Raw genomic sequence first — 19,578 nt, forward strand, 5'->3', positions numbered from 1 at the left:
TAAGAAACCTTTAGATTTTTCTCTTAATTGGGAAGAAAAATACAAATTGGTGTAGAGGAATAAAAATATACCTTTATAATACAGAAAATATAATGCCATAATTTCTTAGATCCTACACTATTGTTTAAACAAACACAGAATTAGGGAATGGTTTGGGCTGGAAGGGACCTTAAAGATCATTTAGTTCTGACCCCTTGCCGTGGGCCAGGACACCTTTCACTAGACCAGTTTGGAATTTTGGGGACTATGAAATCCAGACTCATTACTAACTTCAGTTTCTGAGAGGACCCACTTATTGCTTTGCCACCTGAACATCTCCTAGTGGGACTAACCAAGGCTGATAGCAATCCCACTTCCCAGCCTGCCAAAACCAGCTGGGGACACCATACCTAATACAACCAAAACCAAGAGGGTCAGAATAAATCATACATGTAGAAACTTCAAAATGCTAAAAAATATATGCTTTTTAATGCCAACAGCTCTTGCATAATCTGTTTCACGCAGCTTTGATTCAAAGGTGAGTTATTTTTAATAGAACAACAACAAAGGCACAAGGATTGGGTTCAGATGGAATAAATGGTGTTGCAAGGGAAATAAGGGAAATTTCTAGAGAAATAAGGTCGTTGAAATGACAGGCAGGCGATAACTCCGCCTGCAACTAAGCAGAACAGCGAGGGTGACTCGTGCACAGATGGAAACCTTTGCAGCGTTAGAGGAGGCAAGGCCTGGCGAACTAAAAAGCAGAAAAAACTCTGCATGGAAGTCTCAGCCCTGACCTGGATTCCCTTCCTAGCCCCAGAAAAGTCATAAGCTTTCTATCTTTAGTTTCCCCTTATTGCAAGTGAGGGTAAGACTCTTCTCTGACTCTTCACAGCTGCATAGGAAAAATAAGATATAAGCTGTCATTATGCACACAACATGGGAGACAAATAGACAAAAGGAATGAGAGTGGGTATCAACATGAATACCAGAGAGGACAGAAAACTGGAAATAAACAGGACCTTTGCCATTGATTTTCACAAGACCAGGATTTTACCTGAAGGGACAAAGGCACAACTAATACTGCACACTGTCAAAGGTCACCAAACCAAGATCCACCCAACAACACCAGTGCTCTCCATTAGCTCTGCTGTCATGCCTCAGCACTGACCCTACCCAGGTGTGAGGTGCACACTGTGTACCCAGGGAGACATCTCTAACACAGCACAGCCTTCTGACTCTCTCTTTACCCTGAAAGCATGGAGGAAAAGAGACCATGGCAGGGAGAGGAAGGGAAAAAGCCTGATAGTCCTAAACAGGATGAATGGAAAACGCGAGTGCAAAAGGACAGGGTGATAGTGCTTTCCAAAGGAAAAAGAATAATTAGAAGCAGCAAACATAAACCACAAAAAATAAAGGAGAATGAAATGGAGATCATCAAGACTGGGTGGGACATAAAGACAAAGAGGAAGAAGAAAAACCACAGCTCCTCTCTTCCAGAAGGCACCAAAGCCCTGTCGACTCTGCAGGGGCAAGATTTGAAAAAAATCCATTTGTGCATGTTTGTGTGCACACAGGGCTGCACGTGTTCACAGCTATGCAGAGGCCCCCTCAGACTGGGCTGCATTCTGTCAGAAGCACAGCTCCAACACCTTCTGCCTATGCTGAAATCAAACCTGCTGCACTTGGGAAGTCATCTCCAAGGTCCTGCCAGGGGGGACAGCATGGGCAGATGGACTTTTCTTTGAGAAAGGGCTCTAAAAGCACCCAAGAAAATTTCTGGCAATAACAAAAGCAAACAGATTTTAGACACATAGACTTCAGGGTTTGCTTCTTGCACTGGAGGTTGCTGCACGTGGTAGCCTTGATGGACAGCTAAACAGCAACAGCCTCAATCACAGTGGACCTTAACATTGCCTTTTTTTTTTTTTTAAATCCCAGCTCAACAGTAAACACTGCCGGCCCAGCCAGGTTAACTGAGCCAGCTGATGGTGATGCAGGGTTTTTGTCTCCCATACAACAAACATTGACTAGTACTTTCTATTTAGAGCAATCCCGCATTGTAAACCTGTCTCCTCCCTTTGATAAGAGACGTATCACTAGATAGCATTAATCCCTGGCCCTTTTCTGACACAAGGAAACACAGCTTTGCAGTCAGGAGATAAAAATCACTGCTCCACATAGATATTTTTTTCAAGTTTACATATCATGCAGAAACATGCACAAAGTCAGCCCCAAACAATACCGCTATATCCAGAAACCTGGTGTGCAAGTCCTTGAGGTGTGTCAGTCCTCCTTGGCTCCTACTACATTTAATAAGACTGGAGAATTTTCCACATCTTTCTAGACCAGGAAAAAGGTCTTCAGAGACTAATAAGAGTTTCCTGTTCAATATTTCATGTAATGATTCCTCCAAAGGTGTAAACAGGAAAAGTGTCTGCTGTCCCTTCCCTTTATTGCGTTTATGTGTTAAAAGTCATTTAGAAGGGGATCTGCCAGATGCTCAGGTACAAATGAGACAGCACAGGCTGTCAGATGACTGGCTGAGGTCCCAAAACTGGCCTACCCAGACAGACTTCTGGCAGGAGGGAGACCTCAACCTCAACTTTTCCCACCTTTTCCCACCAGGGTCCCAGAGGGCAGCCTCAGGGGAATCAGTGCTGCAGAAAGATGTGTTCTTCATCCTGAATATCTGGACTCAGCAAAGATTTACTTACAGCAAAATTACATCTCTAAGCATTCCCCTTACAGATTTTTAGGGATTATACCCTTCAGGAAGACAAAAATTAACCCAGTGGGGCACCTGCTGCAAACTTTTTTGTATTACTTAAATGCAGGCTCTGACTTCTAGCACCCCATCAGCCCAAGGGGCTTCTTAGGAAGGGAAGGCACAAGCACAGCCCTTGTTCTGCAACAGCCATGCTTCCTTCCAGCTCCATGGCAAGCAAAAACCCTGAGCTTGTGTCACAAATATCAAATGGTTTTTTTAGCTAACTGACAACAGACGCCATTCGGAGTCAGCATATTTTGATTACGGCACACTGTTCACAGGATTCAAGAGCTCGCTCGCCTTGCATTGTTGTTCAACACCAAAATTAAATTGCAGTATAATTAGCTTTGCTCCAGCTACACCTTTCTGTCTGGATGGATGCGATACCTGCAAAGCCTGTGTTAGGTATAAAATGTGTTCCTGATTATAAAATGTTTGCTTAATCTTGAGGGCACCGCCTTGTTTTTAAGGCCCTCCGCAAGTCACGCACTCCAGTACGTGCTGCCCGTTATCTCCAGAAGGCTTAAAACTGGAATCCCCGTGATTCACATTTTCCAACGCTCATGGCCAAACCCGTCCACAGAGCAGCTCCTCCACTTTCTCCCATTTCACAACAAGCCAAATCTGCAGCGCGGCTGCACCGCTCGGCTCTGCGAGCCACATGCCAGCGAGCCAGTGGCCACAAAACACACCGAGCCCCGGCCGCGGGAGCCAGAGGCCAGTGAGCTCCAGGGGTTGTTTGCCAGGCTGAGGTGGCCGTGGCTCCCTGATGCCTCCACCCGCTCATTGAGGAGCGGCTTGGAAGCACAGCTAGCTGCCAGAGTCACACAAAAATGCTGGGCTGAGAGGTCTGTGTGGTCCCACTGCACCTCCCAGGGAGCTTTGGGAGTACCCAGTGGTGCCTGTAGCAGCACAGGGCTCATGGCATGGCCCCACATGGATCTGTGCCTCAGGCCAGGCAGACCTCGGGACAGGCCACCACCTCACAAATGTTTCCAGTCAACCCCACAGCTCTGCTCCTTCTGCAGAAGACACCAGCAGCACTGCTACCTATTCCATCCAGATCTTTAGTTTATTCCTGTCCTCTTTTAAATATTTTTTTAAAATGCTAATTAGTGGAAAATAGCAGAGGAGGCCAAAACCAAAGCATAAAGCCACCAAAAGCAAAGTTTACCATCAGCCTTCCAATTCAGCACAGTGCTTTCCCATGACACCAAACAGAAACATTTTGCTTTCTTGGCAACATTTTCTTCAAATTATCCACAGAGTGATATAATTACTATAACATATCACCACTCATTCTTAAATATCTTCTATATATACCTTGCTATCACTAGATGGCATATAAATTAAGATATCAACCCTACCTGACGATAAGGGAAAGAGAGAAGTAGAAAATCTCGGCTCACAAGCACCTAATTGTCTCGCTCCAGAACCTCAGCAACAGACCTGTGAAGAGAATTCACATCTCCCCTCCTGCCTCACACTGTCAGCAGAACAGCATTCCCCACCCCTGCCCCTCCAGCATTGCTGTATCACTTCTCACTCAAAGGATCTCTCAAACACTTGTCACTGAGGGCTGAACGTCAGCTCGACGCGCACATGTGCGTTTAAGAACAAAATTAATCCTCCCTGCACATACTAGTCATGTGCATACCATCACTCTGGCTTCACAGAAAATAGTAATGAAAACGAGATCCCTCATAGGAGTTAGATTAATGTAGCAAGACACATCTGTACATACCCTGCTTTTTCTACATAGCTGTGCCACGAAACACTGCCACGGGCCTCACGGACATGGGGAAAGCACAACGACGCTCCCACAGTAGGTGGAAGCCACGCCAGTAAAACTGGTTGCACAACAGGGAGGAGGGCCAGGAGCCTCCAGGGGTAACACAGCTGCAAAATCCTCCAGGCAGAGAGGGGTAAAGGAGGGAACAGCTCAAGCATAGTGCCTAAGCTGCCACCAGTGCACATGAGAATCTCATCCCAAGCATCCGTGCAAATATCGGGAAATGACGGGAAGCTGCCTGCCACTGACTCACGCATGTTTGAAAGGCTTCTCTCCCTGTCACCCTCCTGTCACAGTATGCCCAGCGGTGCCAGTCAGCTAGGGAACCCCTGTCCATGTCAAGTGCTGCCCAAAATGCCTGTGTGAGCATGAGCAAAGGGGAGAGCAAAGCTGTGACTTCAAATTACCTCCTGGTGACATGGCTGTACCCATCACAACACAGCAGTGACACTACTCCCCTGAAACGCTGCACAACAGTATGCAAGAGAAAATTTATAAATTGCAAGCCACTGGGACACTCCCCTCACCAAAACATTTGGCCAACTCTACCTATGCAAGGTAACTCCATGATGCAGGTGCGAGTGCAGGAGCTCGGGAACCAAAGCATCTCTGCGACTGCACCCCAAGAAGAAGAGTGCCCTACACTGGCTCAAGCCTAAAACCAAAGTGCCGCTTACTGAGTATGCTGTATTTGTGTCCCTCCAAGGCTTCTAGCAAGGTGTTGACTATCGTTAATGCTTAGCTCACGAGATTAATCTAAATACCAGCAAGCAGCCACTGACCTCCATGAGAGAGCACACACCTCGGGTTGCTGCTGAGCACCAGCAAGCAGGTGCTATCCCAGCTGAGGGATATCCCTGCACAGGTACCACAGCCCTACCAGGGCCCAAGAATTTAATGTCCACAGATCAAACCCTGCTTGCACTGGCAGAGCTGGCCCAGGTCCAGTGCAGGCCAAAACACCCATGAGACAATATGTTCTATCATTTCTACTTGCACAGACACTTATAGCCCTGCACCCCAACAAAGCCATGGGGTTTTAAATCTGCTCTTACCCTCCCTTCTCCTGAAAGCTACGCAGACTTAAATGGAATTATTTAAAGCCAGTGTTAAAAACACCAGCAATGGTCTGACCTCAGCAACAAAACTGGACCAAAACCTAAAGGCCAAATGAATGAAAAGAAAATTACAAGGTAAAGTTTTCCTTCCCTGAATGTGTGCCAGCTGCAAGACTCTTACATTACATCGATGCAGCTTTCCAAAGTTTAAATACAATAATTTTCTGTATTAAGGGCCCAGTAACCCTAATGAAGGCATAATTAGGCATTGATGCCATGCCCATATGAGAGAAGCTTGAAAAACTTAAATAAACTGTGAATGGCAGGATTAATACTGCAGCTTTGCATTTTGTACAGCTGTTTGAATACAGTACTGCCTGTGATGGCATCAGCTGTTGCTTTACTCTGAGTCAGTACTTCTGAAGTTAAAACAGGCAGTTCTTTTAAGCAAATAAAGAATTACCTCGCTTATTGTTGGCCAGTTTACTTCAGCAAAGAAGGTCTGGATGCATATTTGCTTTATATTAAAAAAAAAAAAACTTAAAAAACCCCAAAAAACCAGAAGAATAATTGGCCAAATTCAAAGTCCGATGATGCTAACAAGAGAATTTTAATTTACTGCAATGGCTCTTCAGGATGAAGAACTAGGTAATGTAGTTTTGGAGATCATCTGCCCAAGTGGGAATATCATATAGATGCCTGGAGAGTCCTTGAGAAAACAGCTCACCTCAGTACTGATTGAAGAGGAAACTCAATACTTTGGTGAAATAGAATTCTGTATTTCTAGGAAAGGCTCCAATAGCAAATTGCTTACTAATGCAAGAAGCCTTGTAAATTTTATTATGAATGAAAGGAGCAATGGCAATCGTGTGACATGCCACAGCGTAGGCACACATGGCCGAGTCAGTAAAAAGTAAATAAATAGGTTACTTATAAGCTCTAGAAGACACCTGAAAATATCTCTAACAGAAACTCAGGCTCAGTGAACTTCAAGAAAGAATATAAAACAGCTCCAAAACTATCTTACCATTTCTTTTTCCCCACCAGGTGAACTAGTTCTCTTATAGGCTGATATTCAATCTTGGCTTCCTTATTGGAAATATCAGCCGAAAAAAGTTAATCTATATTTCTTCACTCTTTAAAAAATGACTTACCACTGGAGAGGGAAGAAACTATCTATGTAAGGAGCATGTCAGCCTGATGCCAAATTCACCTGGGAAACACGCCTAAATCACCCTCCCCCGCTTCACAGCCTGGCCAAGACCTTGTCCCCACCACCTCAGCCGGATCCTTCCCCAAATCCCTGCCACCACAAAACTTTCCAGTTCCTTTCCCAGGCAGCATTAATGACAGCATCGCTCTGGAGCTGCGGGAGCAGGAGGAGAGGAGGGTGCGGAGCCCCGGCTGGGGCGATGACGGCGCCAGCGGCTAAGTGCTGCTCTGGAGATGAAATATGCCTAATGAAAAGCTTACCTAAAGCTCGCGGGGAGCCAGCGCCCGGCCGGCCCAGCCTCTCCAGAGCGCCGGGCACGAGGCCGCCAGGACGCTCGCTCGGGAAAGACGAATTAACTAAAAGTTAATGTGGATGTTCTCATTCAAAAGAAAAGTGGCCTACTCCAAAGGGGATTAGGCTAAAGTGAACTAAGGCCACTTTACTTCTGAATGAGAGCATCCACACAATAGTCCAATGCACTTTAACTAATGCACTTTAATTTTACACCCAATCAATTTGTCTTACCTCTCCTGAGTGTCCTTGTGTGGACAAACCCAGAGATTCATCGAGTTTTGAGGCCAGGCAGGGAACATTAGATCAACTCATCCCACTCCCCGTGTGTTATGGGCCATTGCCTTTCACAGTTATCCCTTTATTGATCCCCAAAACTCATGGATGACTTACGTATTACCTCTGACGGGGGCAGGGAGGAAACATTTCTTCAATGGCCTGGATTTTAAGATACTCGCAAAATAAAAACCATTTGCAAAATAATAAGACGCCATAACTTTCAGCAGTCCATCCTGTTGCCAACAGAAGAGGCCAAATTTGGGCAAAAATCCATCCTACCTTCTCTATGCTCTGCAAGTTCCTAAGAAAATGGCAGTCTCTGTATTATAACTCTTAAATCTCTTTTGTTTCTTAAATTGCAAAGAGACCCTTTGCCCACAGGGCAAACCCACTTTTTTTTTTTTGTAATTCACCTCAGCAACATTTAAATTTTCAGCATTTCCCCAGACATTTATGACAAATCTCAGACTCCCTTTTCCAAAACATAGTAACCCCCAAAAACCACTTGCTGCCTGCGTTATTGCTTTCGTACACACAATGACTCATGTGAGCCTGAAATCTCCACATCGCTCTTTACGTCTTGGCTATGTATTTATCAAAAATAAATAAATTAACCCATGACAGCAGCAACCAGTGAGGCAACTCAAGGAGTTGAGATCTCAGGGGCAATGGGGTTCCCCTGTGCCAGCAGCCCTCTTGCTAACAGAGACCAAGCCCCCACCGCCACTGCTGAGGGACTGAAGCTTTCTAGGGATCCCATCTAAATTAAAAAAGGGAATCCTGAGGACACTGGCCTGACGGGATTCTGCTCTCACCTATGCTCCAAGTTATATCTCAAAGGTCAAAAATAAGTGAAAGTGAAAAGGCAACCACGCTAAGCAGGCCAAAGAGGAGCTGAAGCAACGGCGGAGAAGCTTTATTCCAGACACATCACAGAGTATCGGCAGTGCGTTACATATGGAGCCGTTCACCAGCGGTGTAAATACACTCAAAGAAGGCCAAACACAAAACTTGTGCTCTCTTAGAGCTACCCCCCTCTCCAAACATTGCTACAACTGCAGAAAAAAAATAAAAATAAAACCACTAATTATTCCCAATTTGCCGTGTAAGTCAAAGCCTTCTCTGAGAAACAGAGCATGTGGAGAAGAAGGTGGAACACCAAGGACGTGAGGTGACACTGCAGCGCACCCCGGTCTCTCCTCTCGCACACCCCTCACCAGGAAACAATTCCAGAAACCTTCAAAAACGTCCCTGACCAGAAACAACTCTCCTCTTTATTTTCTTAAACTTGTTTAGATTACACAAGATAGATCCTAACTGCATGTTCACGTGACCAAAAAACCCCAAACGCAGAAATGCAAAACAAAACAAAAGAAAGATTCCCTAATTTAAAGAAGCTGTGCCGGATTTTTAGTGCTTTTTGAAGTAGTATTTATCAGCATGATGTACACTTACTCATTTTGATTGAGAGCAATATAATCTGATTTTTTTAAGGTCTAACATTGCCCATGCGGGGCTGCACTAACCCTTCTGCATGCAGAGCCCATTACCTTTATTGCTACCTGCGGACCAGCAGCCATAGAAAAACTCAAACCCTCGGCCATAAAGGTTAAACTTAAGGTAAAACTCATTTTTTCATAACTTTCAAGCCTCCAAGTTGCCCCAAAATAACAATCTACGATCCCTAACGCAGACACAGCGAGCTCTGGCTTACAGGAATGCCTTGGGATACGCTTGCAAATGTTTAGGATCAATCCTGAGGTTAACTAGGGTTTAAACTCAGCTCTGTCAGGTCTGATGTTAAAAGAATTCCCCAAAAACTGGGAATTAAACTATCCTTTACAACAAGAGCTAACTTCAGTATGGAAAACTTTACATGGAAATTATGCCTGAGCATGCAACTTCAGGAAGGCACTCAGCTGTAAGGATGGCCCCTTTTGGGTTCTTGAATGATTAAAAAATAAAAAAGAACCCCAAGGATTCATGAACTGAAATCATAAACTAAAGAATATATATTCAATCTTATGTCTACACAACAACGTATTTACTCACTTAAAGAAATGGAGAGCAAAGAAAATCTTATTTTGCTAATACAATTTCAGCCACAGTGTATCAGATGAAAACATGTCTGGAACAGAAATTAACGTATGCTATCTTCACATAAATAGCCTGCCAAACTGGGACATAGTAACAGCTTCTAAATATCACAGCAAAAAATAATAAATATTACTCAAAAACAAACAAAAAAGGATTCACTGGCTCAAAGTGACAAAGTCAGAGGAAGAAAATTAAATTTCAAGTCTTTTAAACATTATTTTATTGGTCGTCCTCAGAGTCGTACTTTGCTAAAACTCCTTTATTATTCAGAAATGAATTCTACCTTGCACCCTCTGCACCACATCTATTATTTTGATGCCTGTTCCTCCAATATGGGAGCACATATCCTAAAGGCAGCAATATTTTTAGCTCTCCTCTTTAAAACCATATATGGTTTGAAAGTACCTGTGAAGAAGTCCCAAAGTAAAACAGTATTTCTCAGTAATTTTTTCCCTAAGGCACTACTGTTGTATTGGCTACAAGGTATAGCTAATATATTTGAGAATTTGGAAAGTTAAGTCTAGTCGTAACCGGTCGATGCCCTGAACAACTCTACCACTTTCACCTATGTTTTATATTGGATTCCAGTTTATTATTCTTTCTTTGTAAAGAACGTATTTTAATTAATTGTTCCATTAAAAAAAAAAAAGAAAAGCTGCTATCTGCTTTTTTGTTAGAGCAACTCCGCAACTACATGCATTAAAATAAAATCTATTGCAACATAAATAGAGGTGTTGCTTTACTATATACCTGTGTATATATGTGATATATTATCACCCAAGAAGGGCCATCTAAAATGTCACAGTTGCAAACATTTAAGACTGTAACAAAAATGACTGAGACTCCAGTATCAGTTTACTATCCTTCGACAATTTCCCTGACAGTGGAGTCAAATAATGTTGAATTATGGACCTTCTTGCAGGAAGTCTTATTTCATGTTCATTTTTTGATCATTTCCCTCATAGTTCCTATAGGAATTTGGCTCTTCGCCGATTTGTCTTTAAAAGTTTCTGCATTTGTAATTGGCTTGTGCATTATTAAATCGCACTTTTTGTCAAGCAATGCTACTGAGGACAGGCTCAACAAGTTTATTTTCAGTAAGAAAAATACTGTTTTGTCCCTATAAAATCTATCTTGCACAGATAATGCATTTTACTTGAATGTGGTGGGTACTTTGTACCATGTTTTCCTTAAAGAACTTTCTAAAGGCTTTCTTGTAGACACGCTCTTGTAGGAGAATTTTACAGTTTGGACTAGAGCACCTGAGTGCCAAGGTGATGTGGCTTCAAAAAAGCAGCCCCACAATAATAGCTCAGGATTACCTACGAAACTGAATTTCTCTTGTCGGACTGCAGGCAGTCTTTGGGCTTTTTTTTTTTTTTAAATCAGAGGGAGCTTTCCCATACACATCACACAACAGCTGTGTTCTAAATCTTTCTGGGCTCTGACAAACACTGAAAATTTAAACATGCAAATGTTTGAAAAGCTAATGATTAAAAAAGGTTTATTTTGAAACTTTTGAGGATGACTTCAATTCTTCAGCTAGGTTTTTTTAAGTCCCGGGGTCTGGATGATTTTGAGTTCAACTCTCCCCAGCAAAAAGCCCAGGCTCCTGCCTTGTACTTGTGGAGCTGTGACGGTAAACACCAACACTGCAGGTCTCACCCTGGCAGGCAGTGGGGTCGAGCCCGTGGGAGAAGGATGCTATTTTAGTGACCTAGTGCCACTGAGCTGGTTAAATCACTGAACAATGGTTAGTGTTATAGGGCTTTACTTTGCAAAATCTAGCATTAGTGTCATTGCTTTCTATTAACCGGGGGGACTTAAAGGCACTGCCTTTGAGGGGCCTTTAGGGAAAGAATAAATAAGGGGAAACCAATAAATTAAAAGAAAAAAACACCCTGTTAACTGTAACCTTTACTACCACAATATAAGAAAATGTAATTAAATCCATAATAAAAGCTTTTACATACTTACTCTTTTACTACTCTCCAAGCAGAGCCGTGGGCAGGCGGGGGGCCCCACGCCCGCAGCCAGCCCCTCGCTCCCAGCCCTGCGCGCCCGCGCATCCCAGGGCCGCGCGGCCATAAACGCGCCCTGCGCAGTCACATCCTAATTAGCCGCCCCGGCGACCAGCACTCAACACCTTATTATTGAACCATTAGGGCCCCGATACTGCCGGCCGCGCCGGGGCCGGGCTTGGCACCGGAGTTTACCGGAGGGGACTGCGCATCCCCCGGTAAACCCCCCCGCCGCCCGCCCGATCTCCGCGGGCCGCGTCCGCCGCCCCACCGCCCGGGCGAGGGGAGCGTGGAAAAGAGTATTTTTGCACCTTTGGGAAGCAAAGCCCCGCTGCCCGCGGAGCTCCGCGGGCGCGGAGGGCTCGGTGGGGGCCGGGGCAGCGCTCGCACAAGCGGGCGTGCCGGGGCCGAGCCCCGCGGCCGGGCCGCGCAGCGGGAGCGGGCACGGCGCAGCGTCCGCGCTCCGGGCAACAAAACGGGGGGCGCGGGGTGGTGGAGAAACACACCGACCCCCAACAACCCCAAAACTGCAGTTCTGTTTCTTTAGCTTTCACTTTAATAAAATAATGATTCGTTGGGAAAATGGGGTATAAATCTTCATTTTGGAGGCAATTAAAGTGTTGATTTCATTCGTGCCCCTGAGCAATTCTTGTAATTTGCTCAAATAGCTTTATGTACCCAGCACTCCAGAGCTTTTAGAAACCCATTTTCTAGTTAGACTTGTTGGATTACAATTTTTATTCAACATCAGCGAGCCGAGCTTCTCTCAGCTAGACCCTGGCTGGAGGGTTCCCCTCGCTCTAAGGCACTCCGTGGGGCTGGCGGCTCCCGGGAGCATCCTCACCAGCCCCGGGTACCTCCCTGCCACACCACCCTCCACCCACTCTGCCAAGCTTTTTCCCTTGTACAGCAGAATAAAAAAAATCCCTTCAAAGCAACCTACCTATGTGCACATAAACCCCTTTCTAAAAGTTCATGCCTTCCTTCAAGCCTGCCTCCCCTGTCACAAACCGACAGCCTTTGGCAGATAGGAGAAAATATTTCAGATACTGCCCACACTGCAATGCAACGCACCTTTATGTCGGTAATCTATAAAATAACTCCCAGCTGACAGTGCCAGTGATAGCAGCAAAGCAGCTGAGGAAACTCCTGTCTGCTTGGCTGCGCCTTGCTTGAACAAAAGGAAACCTCCAGAGTCAGGAGCAGATCACTCCTAACACTATATTTACGTAGCTGATCAAAAAGAAGAAATAACTTGAGGGGTTTCACCAGGGATTTCTTTTTCACGCGTGTGCCTGAGGTCCCCTCTCTCACAGGCAAAGTGCTGCTACCCCTCGGTTCAGAGCAAGCAAACAGACCGCGAAAACCCCACCGTTTCACCCAACTCGAGAAAAAGCCAAATCTCAGTCACTACCATCGTCCAGGAGCTTAACTGAGATCTGGGCACCTTCTGCATTAGCCCCAAGTGCTCCCACGAAAAGGCAAGGACCCGTCTGCACCCAGTGGAAGGAGGAGGGATGGGAGAGGGGACAGCCAGCTCTCCCCACTCAGCTCACCCGCATTTCCCACCCCTCTGCAGCCGACATTAAAGGTCTGAACCATCCCAAACAAAACCTGGACAACCGTCACAGCCACGCGAGGCTTTGCTGCCTTGGTTTTGACTATATTTATTTTTTAAAGAGAGGGCTTGAAAACTTAAAAGATCAAGGAAAAGAATTTTAAACCTGAATCCCATTTTATTTTCTCCTTTTTTTTTCCTATTAAGTAAAATAAAATGGGCGCGTTTGCAGCAGGCAGGCGTGCACAAAGCAATGTTCACTCAAGTCTAAAAGCGTTCGGCCAAGGAAAACTGACAAGACGGACTAATGAACCGTAGAGACGGGAAGAAAATAGCCAGTATTTGCTAGATTTCAAACCCTCTCTGTCTTCTCTGGACCACCTATCTCGGATTTTATTATTATTTTGGTCAACGACTCCAGCCCTTCCGTCCCTAAGCTACCAAGAAGCCAGTGATTCACAGATACCACTTCTATTATTGGAAAGGGTAAATAAAATAAAGACAAAAATTAAAAGCGACAAGAAACAGGTCGAGTTTGCAGGCGATGCTTTTACAAGCTCATCTCGCCAGGTCGAATCTGGGAGCAAGCCTTAATGAAGCAATAATAGCCACATTATTCAAAAATTTTCATTTCGATGGAAATTTATCTAAAAGGGACTTAATCATATGCAAATAATAAAAGGAGGCGTAGTGACCCAGCAAGCGATCTGCATACAAATTTTAGCGTTGTGCGACGTTGGCGAGATCATACCTGATCCGTTAGATTTGCTGATCTTGTTATGTCTTCACTGTCCGATTTTGATCCGCCCTCTCTATCGTCTATGACCAAATCGATAGGCATTTTTCCTTTCAAACAGCTAATATACCGGTGGCAGAAATTGTCACATAATTCGTGTACCTACATTATGACAGAGGTTAAAAAAAAAAAAGAAGAAGAAAAAAGAAAAAGAAGAGAGGGGAAAAAAAAGGAAGAAAATATAATCAGGAATACATAAGTAAAATTGACAAGTGCAACCAGTCTCCCCCCTTCGCCCCTGTGACATCAAAAGTCCTAAATAGGGGAAACACACTGCAATTATCCCCCTGAGACCTCTAGACGCATCCAGAATTAGGAATAACTTTCTTTTCTCGCAAAATAGAGATATCCCAGAAAATTGACAGTGACAAGATGATTCACAGGCTACAACATATTCAACACCCGTGTTAAATTCATCTGCTCCCGGAGCTGTGGCCATTAGAGAGGTGACCTGCATGGGTGACATTTAAGGTAAACTATTTAATTTCATCCAGTTATTTCATCATAAACCCTTTCCAAAGGGGTATGAGGACAGAAAAAAGGATTAAAAAAAAAATCCACATGCACTGGGCTGAAATACATTATAGGCATCCATGCCCTGAAATCCCCAGTTGCTCTGATAGACTTGTACCTGAGCCGCCTTTATTAATGGGCAGATTTTAACACATTTTGGTAGAGCGAGAACAACCTGACAGTTATGGTTAGATAAAGTGACTGAGGCTCACGAGAAACTTTTCAACTATTTAAAAACCTCTCAAAATGTTTATTTTTAGGAGAAAGGGAATTCTCTTCTAGGCCAGCTATCAATGACACGTAAAAAATCCTCAGGAAACCCAGAGCGCACTTCCAATTTAACATGAGCTCAGATGACACCGCCTGCTTAGAAATTAGCATTCTCCCTCCTAAGATTTCTAAAACAGCCAACAAAAAAATCCTGCGTTCAGGCTGCAATCTCTTTCTTCTGCTCGGAGGTGTACAATATTCCCAGGAACAAGAGGCAGACAGAACTATCAACTCTGCTTTGTCTCTGCAAAATGTTACAGGACAATCCGCGCCCTGAGCCTGACCTGCAGATGGCTCTTAAAAAAAAAAAAAAATTCCCCTTTACAGCTAACTGCAACCCAAGTCTCTTCTTCACCATCACCAAGAAAAAACAGTATCTATTTTTTTTAATCACAATTTCAGGGGCTTGACTGAACTAACCATTTCGAGTCTCATCTGCGGCACCACAGAACTGCAACTATTTATACAAAGCCAGCAAAGTATTACAATGAACACAAGGCCTGGGCGTTCGAGAGCTCGGTTTTAGAGGCTGAAATTGTAATTAAACTGCGAAGAGAAATGGACGCCAAGATTGGTCTTGACACTAATTACCAGAAAGAAAGACATTTATGCAAATTTACCAGAAGCCTGAACTTCAGCAGTACTGAAACGGAGGAGGAAGAAAGGAGGGGGGGAAGGTAGAGGGAGAGAGAGAGACAAAAATTACCTTCTCTAATTCCAACAGATGAAACCTTAATACTTGTATGGCTTGAATCATCTGCAAAGACACAAACAACACGAGCATTAATCTCATTCCTGGATTTGGGGATATTTCCCACAGCCACCTCGGCCGCACTTTGTAGCTTGACTTTTCTCTAGTAGTAAATAAAAAGTTGTTTTGATTTATAGCAATAACACTAAAATTTAATAGCGGTGGCTTTGTGCGCTGTTTAACGAGAAGCGACCTAGAGTTAACAAAAAAAAAAATCCCAATTGCAACGAAGCAACTGAATTATACGGATCATAAACATTCCTTAAAAAAAAAAGAAACAACCCTCTAAACACCACCATTGGCTCCTCGCTTTGTGAAAGCGGGTGCAGGACTCCTACAGTGGAGGCAAAATATTTATCCTTAACGGGGGAAGGAAAGAAAGAGAGAAACAACCTCATTTTCAGTGAATTTGCCACTGGTGCATCTCCAGCGATTGTAATCCTCTCTGTTTCCCATCGAGCTGCTTAAAAGGTGCGTGGAGGGGCTGGTTAGAGTGGAGATAAATCCACGCTCCTCTTGGGCAGGCAAGCTCACCATCAAGCCCGCCAGCTCCTCTTTGGATGGGGTTTTCCTTTATGTATATCCTTATGGGATTTTTTACTTCCAAGCAATTACCACACCATGTTTACTTGTAAATATAAAAGTAATCACTGTAACAATTGTAATTTTTAAAAATCCACGTGAGAAATTTTCAATTTAGCACCACCAAATCACCTCTCCAGATGACACAGAAGTTTTAAAAAAAAATAATAAATAAATGGGAAGGGAAGGGAGGGTGGGGGTGGGGAGAGGAAGAAGTGTTAACTCTTACCAAGTTATCCAGTTCGGGATTAGAGGAAAAGAGGGGTTTCTCTGCTCGGATCTAAATGTAAGAAAGGGAGGAAAAAAATAATAATAAAAATGATTTGAAATATGGAAGCAGAAAAAGCAGACGTTATTATTTCTTGCTTCATTACACTGTCGGGTCCATTATGTAACCTTCCGTGCAAAGCCCTGACTGCTGGATTTAGTACATCAGCCAAACACTTGAGCAAGTGAATCAAATACACTGAAAAATACCTATGGAGCTTCCCCGGCAGAGCCGTCCCGGCTCCCGGGAGCCGCGCAGCGAAACTCCCGGCCGGGCACAGACCGCTCCACTTTATCCATTTTTTAAGGGGGACAGTAAATGCCGAGATTTCCTGATTTTTTTTTTTTTCTCGTGTTTTGTTTTGGTTGGGGTTTTGGGGATTTTTCTGTTTAGGTTTTTATGCCTCTTTCAGTAAGAGAGGGGGGAGGGGGAAACGCGCATCTTTATCTCAACAGAGACTTGTTTTTCTCGATACGATTTTTTTCCCTCTTTTTTTTTTTTCTTTTACTGTTTTCAACCCGGTTTTGCTGACCTGTTTGGCGAACACTGCTATGTCTTCATTGAAAGACTCAGAGGAGCAAACATCGCCTCCCGCTACCCCGGGCTCCCTGGGTGTGCATGTAGCTAATTCACATTTCTCAAAAATCAGTGCTAAAAGAGGGAACAGGGGGTGTCTGAAAGAAAATACAATAGTCACACACACAGAGGGGGGGAAAATATCATAACGAAACAAAAAAAAAACAAACAAAAAAAAAAACCCAAACACAACAATAGTTAGTCCCACAGCAGCGTGCATGGGGAAGGGGGCACCCACAGAGGGGGCTCCGGCACCCCCCGCCGCCTCCCGCAGCGTCCCGGCCCCTTCCCACAGCCAGCCGGCCGGCAGCCCGGCATCGCCCCGGCCTTTCGGCACTGCCTGGCCGCAGATATTGTTAATACAACCTTAGGACAAGCCAAGAATAAAACCCAAGCCGGTTCCAGCAGCCATTTTGAATTAACTTTCCTTGTCTTTAGGAAAAAAAAAAAAATAGAAAAAAATTAAAATCCCTGGGCACACACTTCTGCCTCTCATGCTTTTAATTCCCGCTTTCTGCTGGAGGACTTGCTGGGAGCGAAAGGAGGGAAGAAAACAAACCCAAACCAACAGAAAAGCATGAAAAGAAAGAATCCCCATCCAAAGGGGGAAAAAAAAAGGTGGGAGAAAAAGCCCTTACAGGCAGCCAGCAGAGCTCCGACCCAGTGGCCAAGCTGGGCGAGCTCCCTCCGGCCTGCCCGGCCCTGCGCCCCGGGGCTCCGCAGCCGCCGGCCCGCGGGGGAAGCCAGGTGCTCCTGGGCAATCCCAGCCTGGAAAGCCTCCCCGAGAGAAAGGCAGCGTGTGCATCTGCTTCCCTCGCCCGTTTAATAATTTAAATAAATAAATAAGCGTGGGCGCACACACACGTATATATATGTATATTTATAACAGGGAGTTGTTTTGTTGTTTTTTTTTTTTTTTCTCCCAGGGCTTCATACCTATTTTTTCCCCTCTGGGTACCGTACACCACCGACTTTTAACCAACCCTTCAGATTTCTGATAAACCGATAAAGAAATCGAACTCTATGAATTTTATTTTCCTCCCCCTTCTCCTCACTGTCCTGAGAGTGATTTTTAAAGGCTCCTTAAACTTCCCTTCAAACTCCAGCTGGGCAGATACATTTTAAAAGCATCTGCGCCCAGTGTAATAACCCCGTCAGCTCCCATCTCAACGGCCTAGAAACTGCTTTACAAGTTGCTACATTGAGAAACATTCAATGCTGTCGGATAAAAGACTTGGGGGGGAAAAAAAAAGAAAACTAAAAGAAAATTTAAAAATAAAAAGTCTTGAGAGAAGCAGATCTTGAGTTCTCTCAGCGCAAGGAAAGACGCATAAGGTGGAAAGTTGGGCAAAGCTCTCCAAACTCTCCCTGCTCCAAAACTCCGTGCACAGATTTACCACCGGGCGCAGGTTGTGCCCTGGGAATATTATTTTCCGCCTCCTCCTCCCGCGGTGATGCCTGCCGCCCCTCCAGCAAGCTCCTTTTTTCCCCGAGCCCACGGGGACCCCAACCCCGTCCTCCCCCCGGCCTCCCAAAGCAACAACGACACGAAATTAGGAGCGCGGCCCTTTTCCGCGCAGCGCTCCGCATCCCGCCCTTCCCCTGCCCGCGCTGCCCCCCGCCCCATCCCGCGCAGCCTGCGCGGAGCCCTGCGCGGCACCCACCCGTAGATGGCATCTTTATCTCTCTTGAGGGCGTCGTTGACGGAGGCGCCCATGGCGGGGGGCATGGCGTTGGCGTGGGCGGCGTGCGGGTACTGGTGCGAGTGCAGCGGCGGCCCGTGGTTCAGGTGGTGCACGGGCTGCATGGGGCGGGCGCCGTGGGGGTCCCCGTACATGGTGGTGGGGATGCCCACCCCCTCCATGCCGCCGTAGTGGGGCAGCTCGTCGTACTGCGGGGCAGAGAGAGCAGACAGGGCGTCAGGGGGAGGCGGGGGCAGCGGCTCCGCTGGCCTGTCCCCCCCCCACCCCCGCCCGGGGATGAGCCGCGGTCCCCCCCGAGCGCGGCCGGGCTCCGCCGCGCCGGCCCCGGGGAGGGAGCGGAGGGGCTGGGCTGCTCCGGCCCGCAGCCCTCCGAGTCTGGGGCGGAGGAGAAACAACGGCAGCAACAACAGCAGTATTAGTGATAATAATAAAATCAATAAAAGTGGGGGGAAAAAAAAAAAAAAACAACCCACCCCAATCCCCATCCCCAAAGTTCCCCCGCCCCCCCACCCACCCCGTGAATGAAAGCGGTTCCCGGAATCCAAATTTCCCTCCGCTAAACTTTTTCCCGCTGATAAGAAGTCAGGTACCTCACCCAGCGAGGATGCAAAAACTTCAGCAGCGGTAAACAAAACAAAACAAAACCAAAAAAGAGAAGGAGCGATTTGCGGGTTTCCAGCAATTCCACGCGAACACAACTTTTAAAGCCGAAAAGCTGGAAACGTTCGCCCGGGCTCTCGGGATTTTGGGAATGCCTTTTTTTTTTTTTTTTTTTTTTTAAAGGGTTTTCTTTGTTAAAGATTAAGGACCGAAAGCTACCGCGGTTCCCAGGCAGCGGGGGAAACGGCCACTTTTCATCTATTAAAAGCGAAGGTGTGAATAAACACTTTTAAAGATCCCTGACACTTGCTTGGACCGAAAGAGTAAAAGGCAAGTTGTCAGCAGAGGAACTTTCTTTCCCAACCAGCTCTCGGACGGCGAGAGGCAAATTAGGCAAGAAAACGTCTTACCAGGGCTTTTCTCCTTCCCCAAATCCCTGTTCACCCGACTACAGCTGATTT

At 45.5% G+C, this 19,578-nt stretch overlaps 1 protein-coding gene across 6 annotated transcripts in view; it reads right to left on the minus strand.

The window, feature by feature from the left end:
- The window catches only part of MEIS1 (Meis homeobox 1), a 107,809-nt gene that overhangs the window by 86,268 nt on the left and 1,963 nt on the right, over nt 1-19,578 (minus strand). For 5 of the 6 annotated variants that reach the window (XM_064414924.1, XM_064414923.1, XM_064414922.1 and 2 more), the window contains exons 2-6: nt 18,479-18,705; nt 16,771-16,912; nt 16,200-16,250; nt 15,344-15,394; nt 13,810-13,956 (exon numbers count right to left, since the gene is read on the minus strand). In XM_064414924.1, coding sequence (XP_064270994.1) covers nt 13,810-13,956; nt 15,344-15,394; nt 16,200-16,250; nt 16,771-16,912; nt 18,479-18,678 — 591 coding nt within the window. In that variant the 5' untranslated portion in view covers nt 18,679-18,705. Of the gene's footprint in view, nt 1-13,809; nt 13,957-15,343; nt 15,395-16,199; nt 16,251-16,770; nt 16,913-18,478; nt 18,706-19,578 lie in introns of those variants that run through there. The other variant, XM_064414927.1, reaches the window with a different exon arrangement.

The sequence above is a fragment of the Passer domesticus genome, chromosome 3, assembly GCF_036417665.1.
Source record: "Passer domesticus isolate bPasDom1 chromosome 3, bPasDom1.hap1, whole genome shotgun sequence".
NCBI classification, from domain to species: domain Eukaryota; kingdom Metazoa; phylum Chordata; class Aves; order Passeriformes; family Passeridae; genus Passer; species Passer domesticus.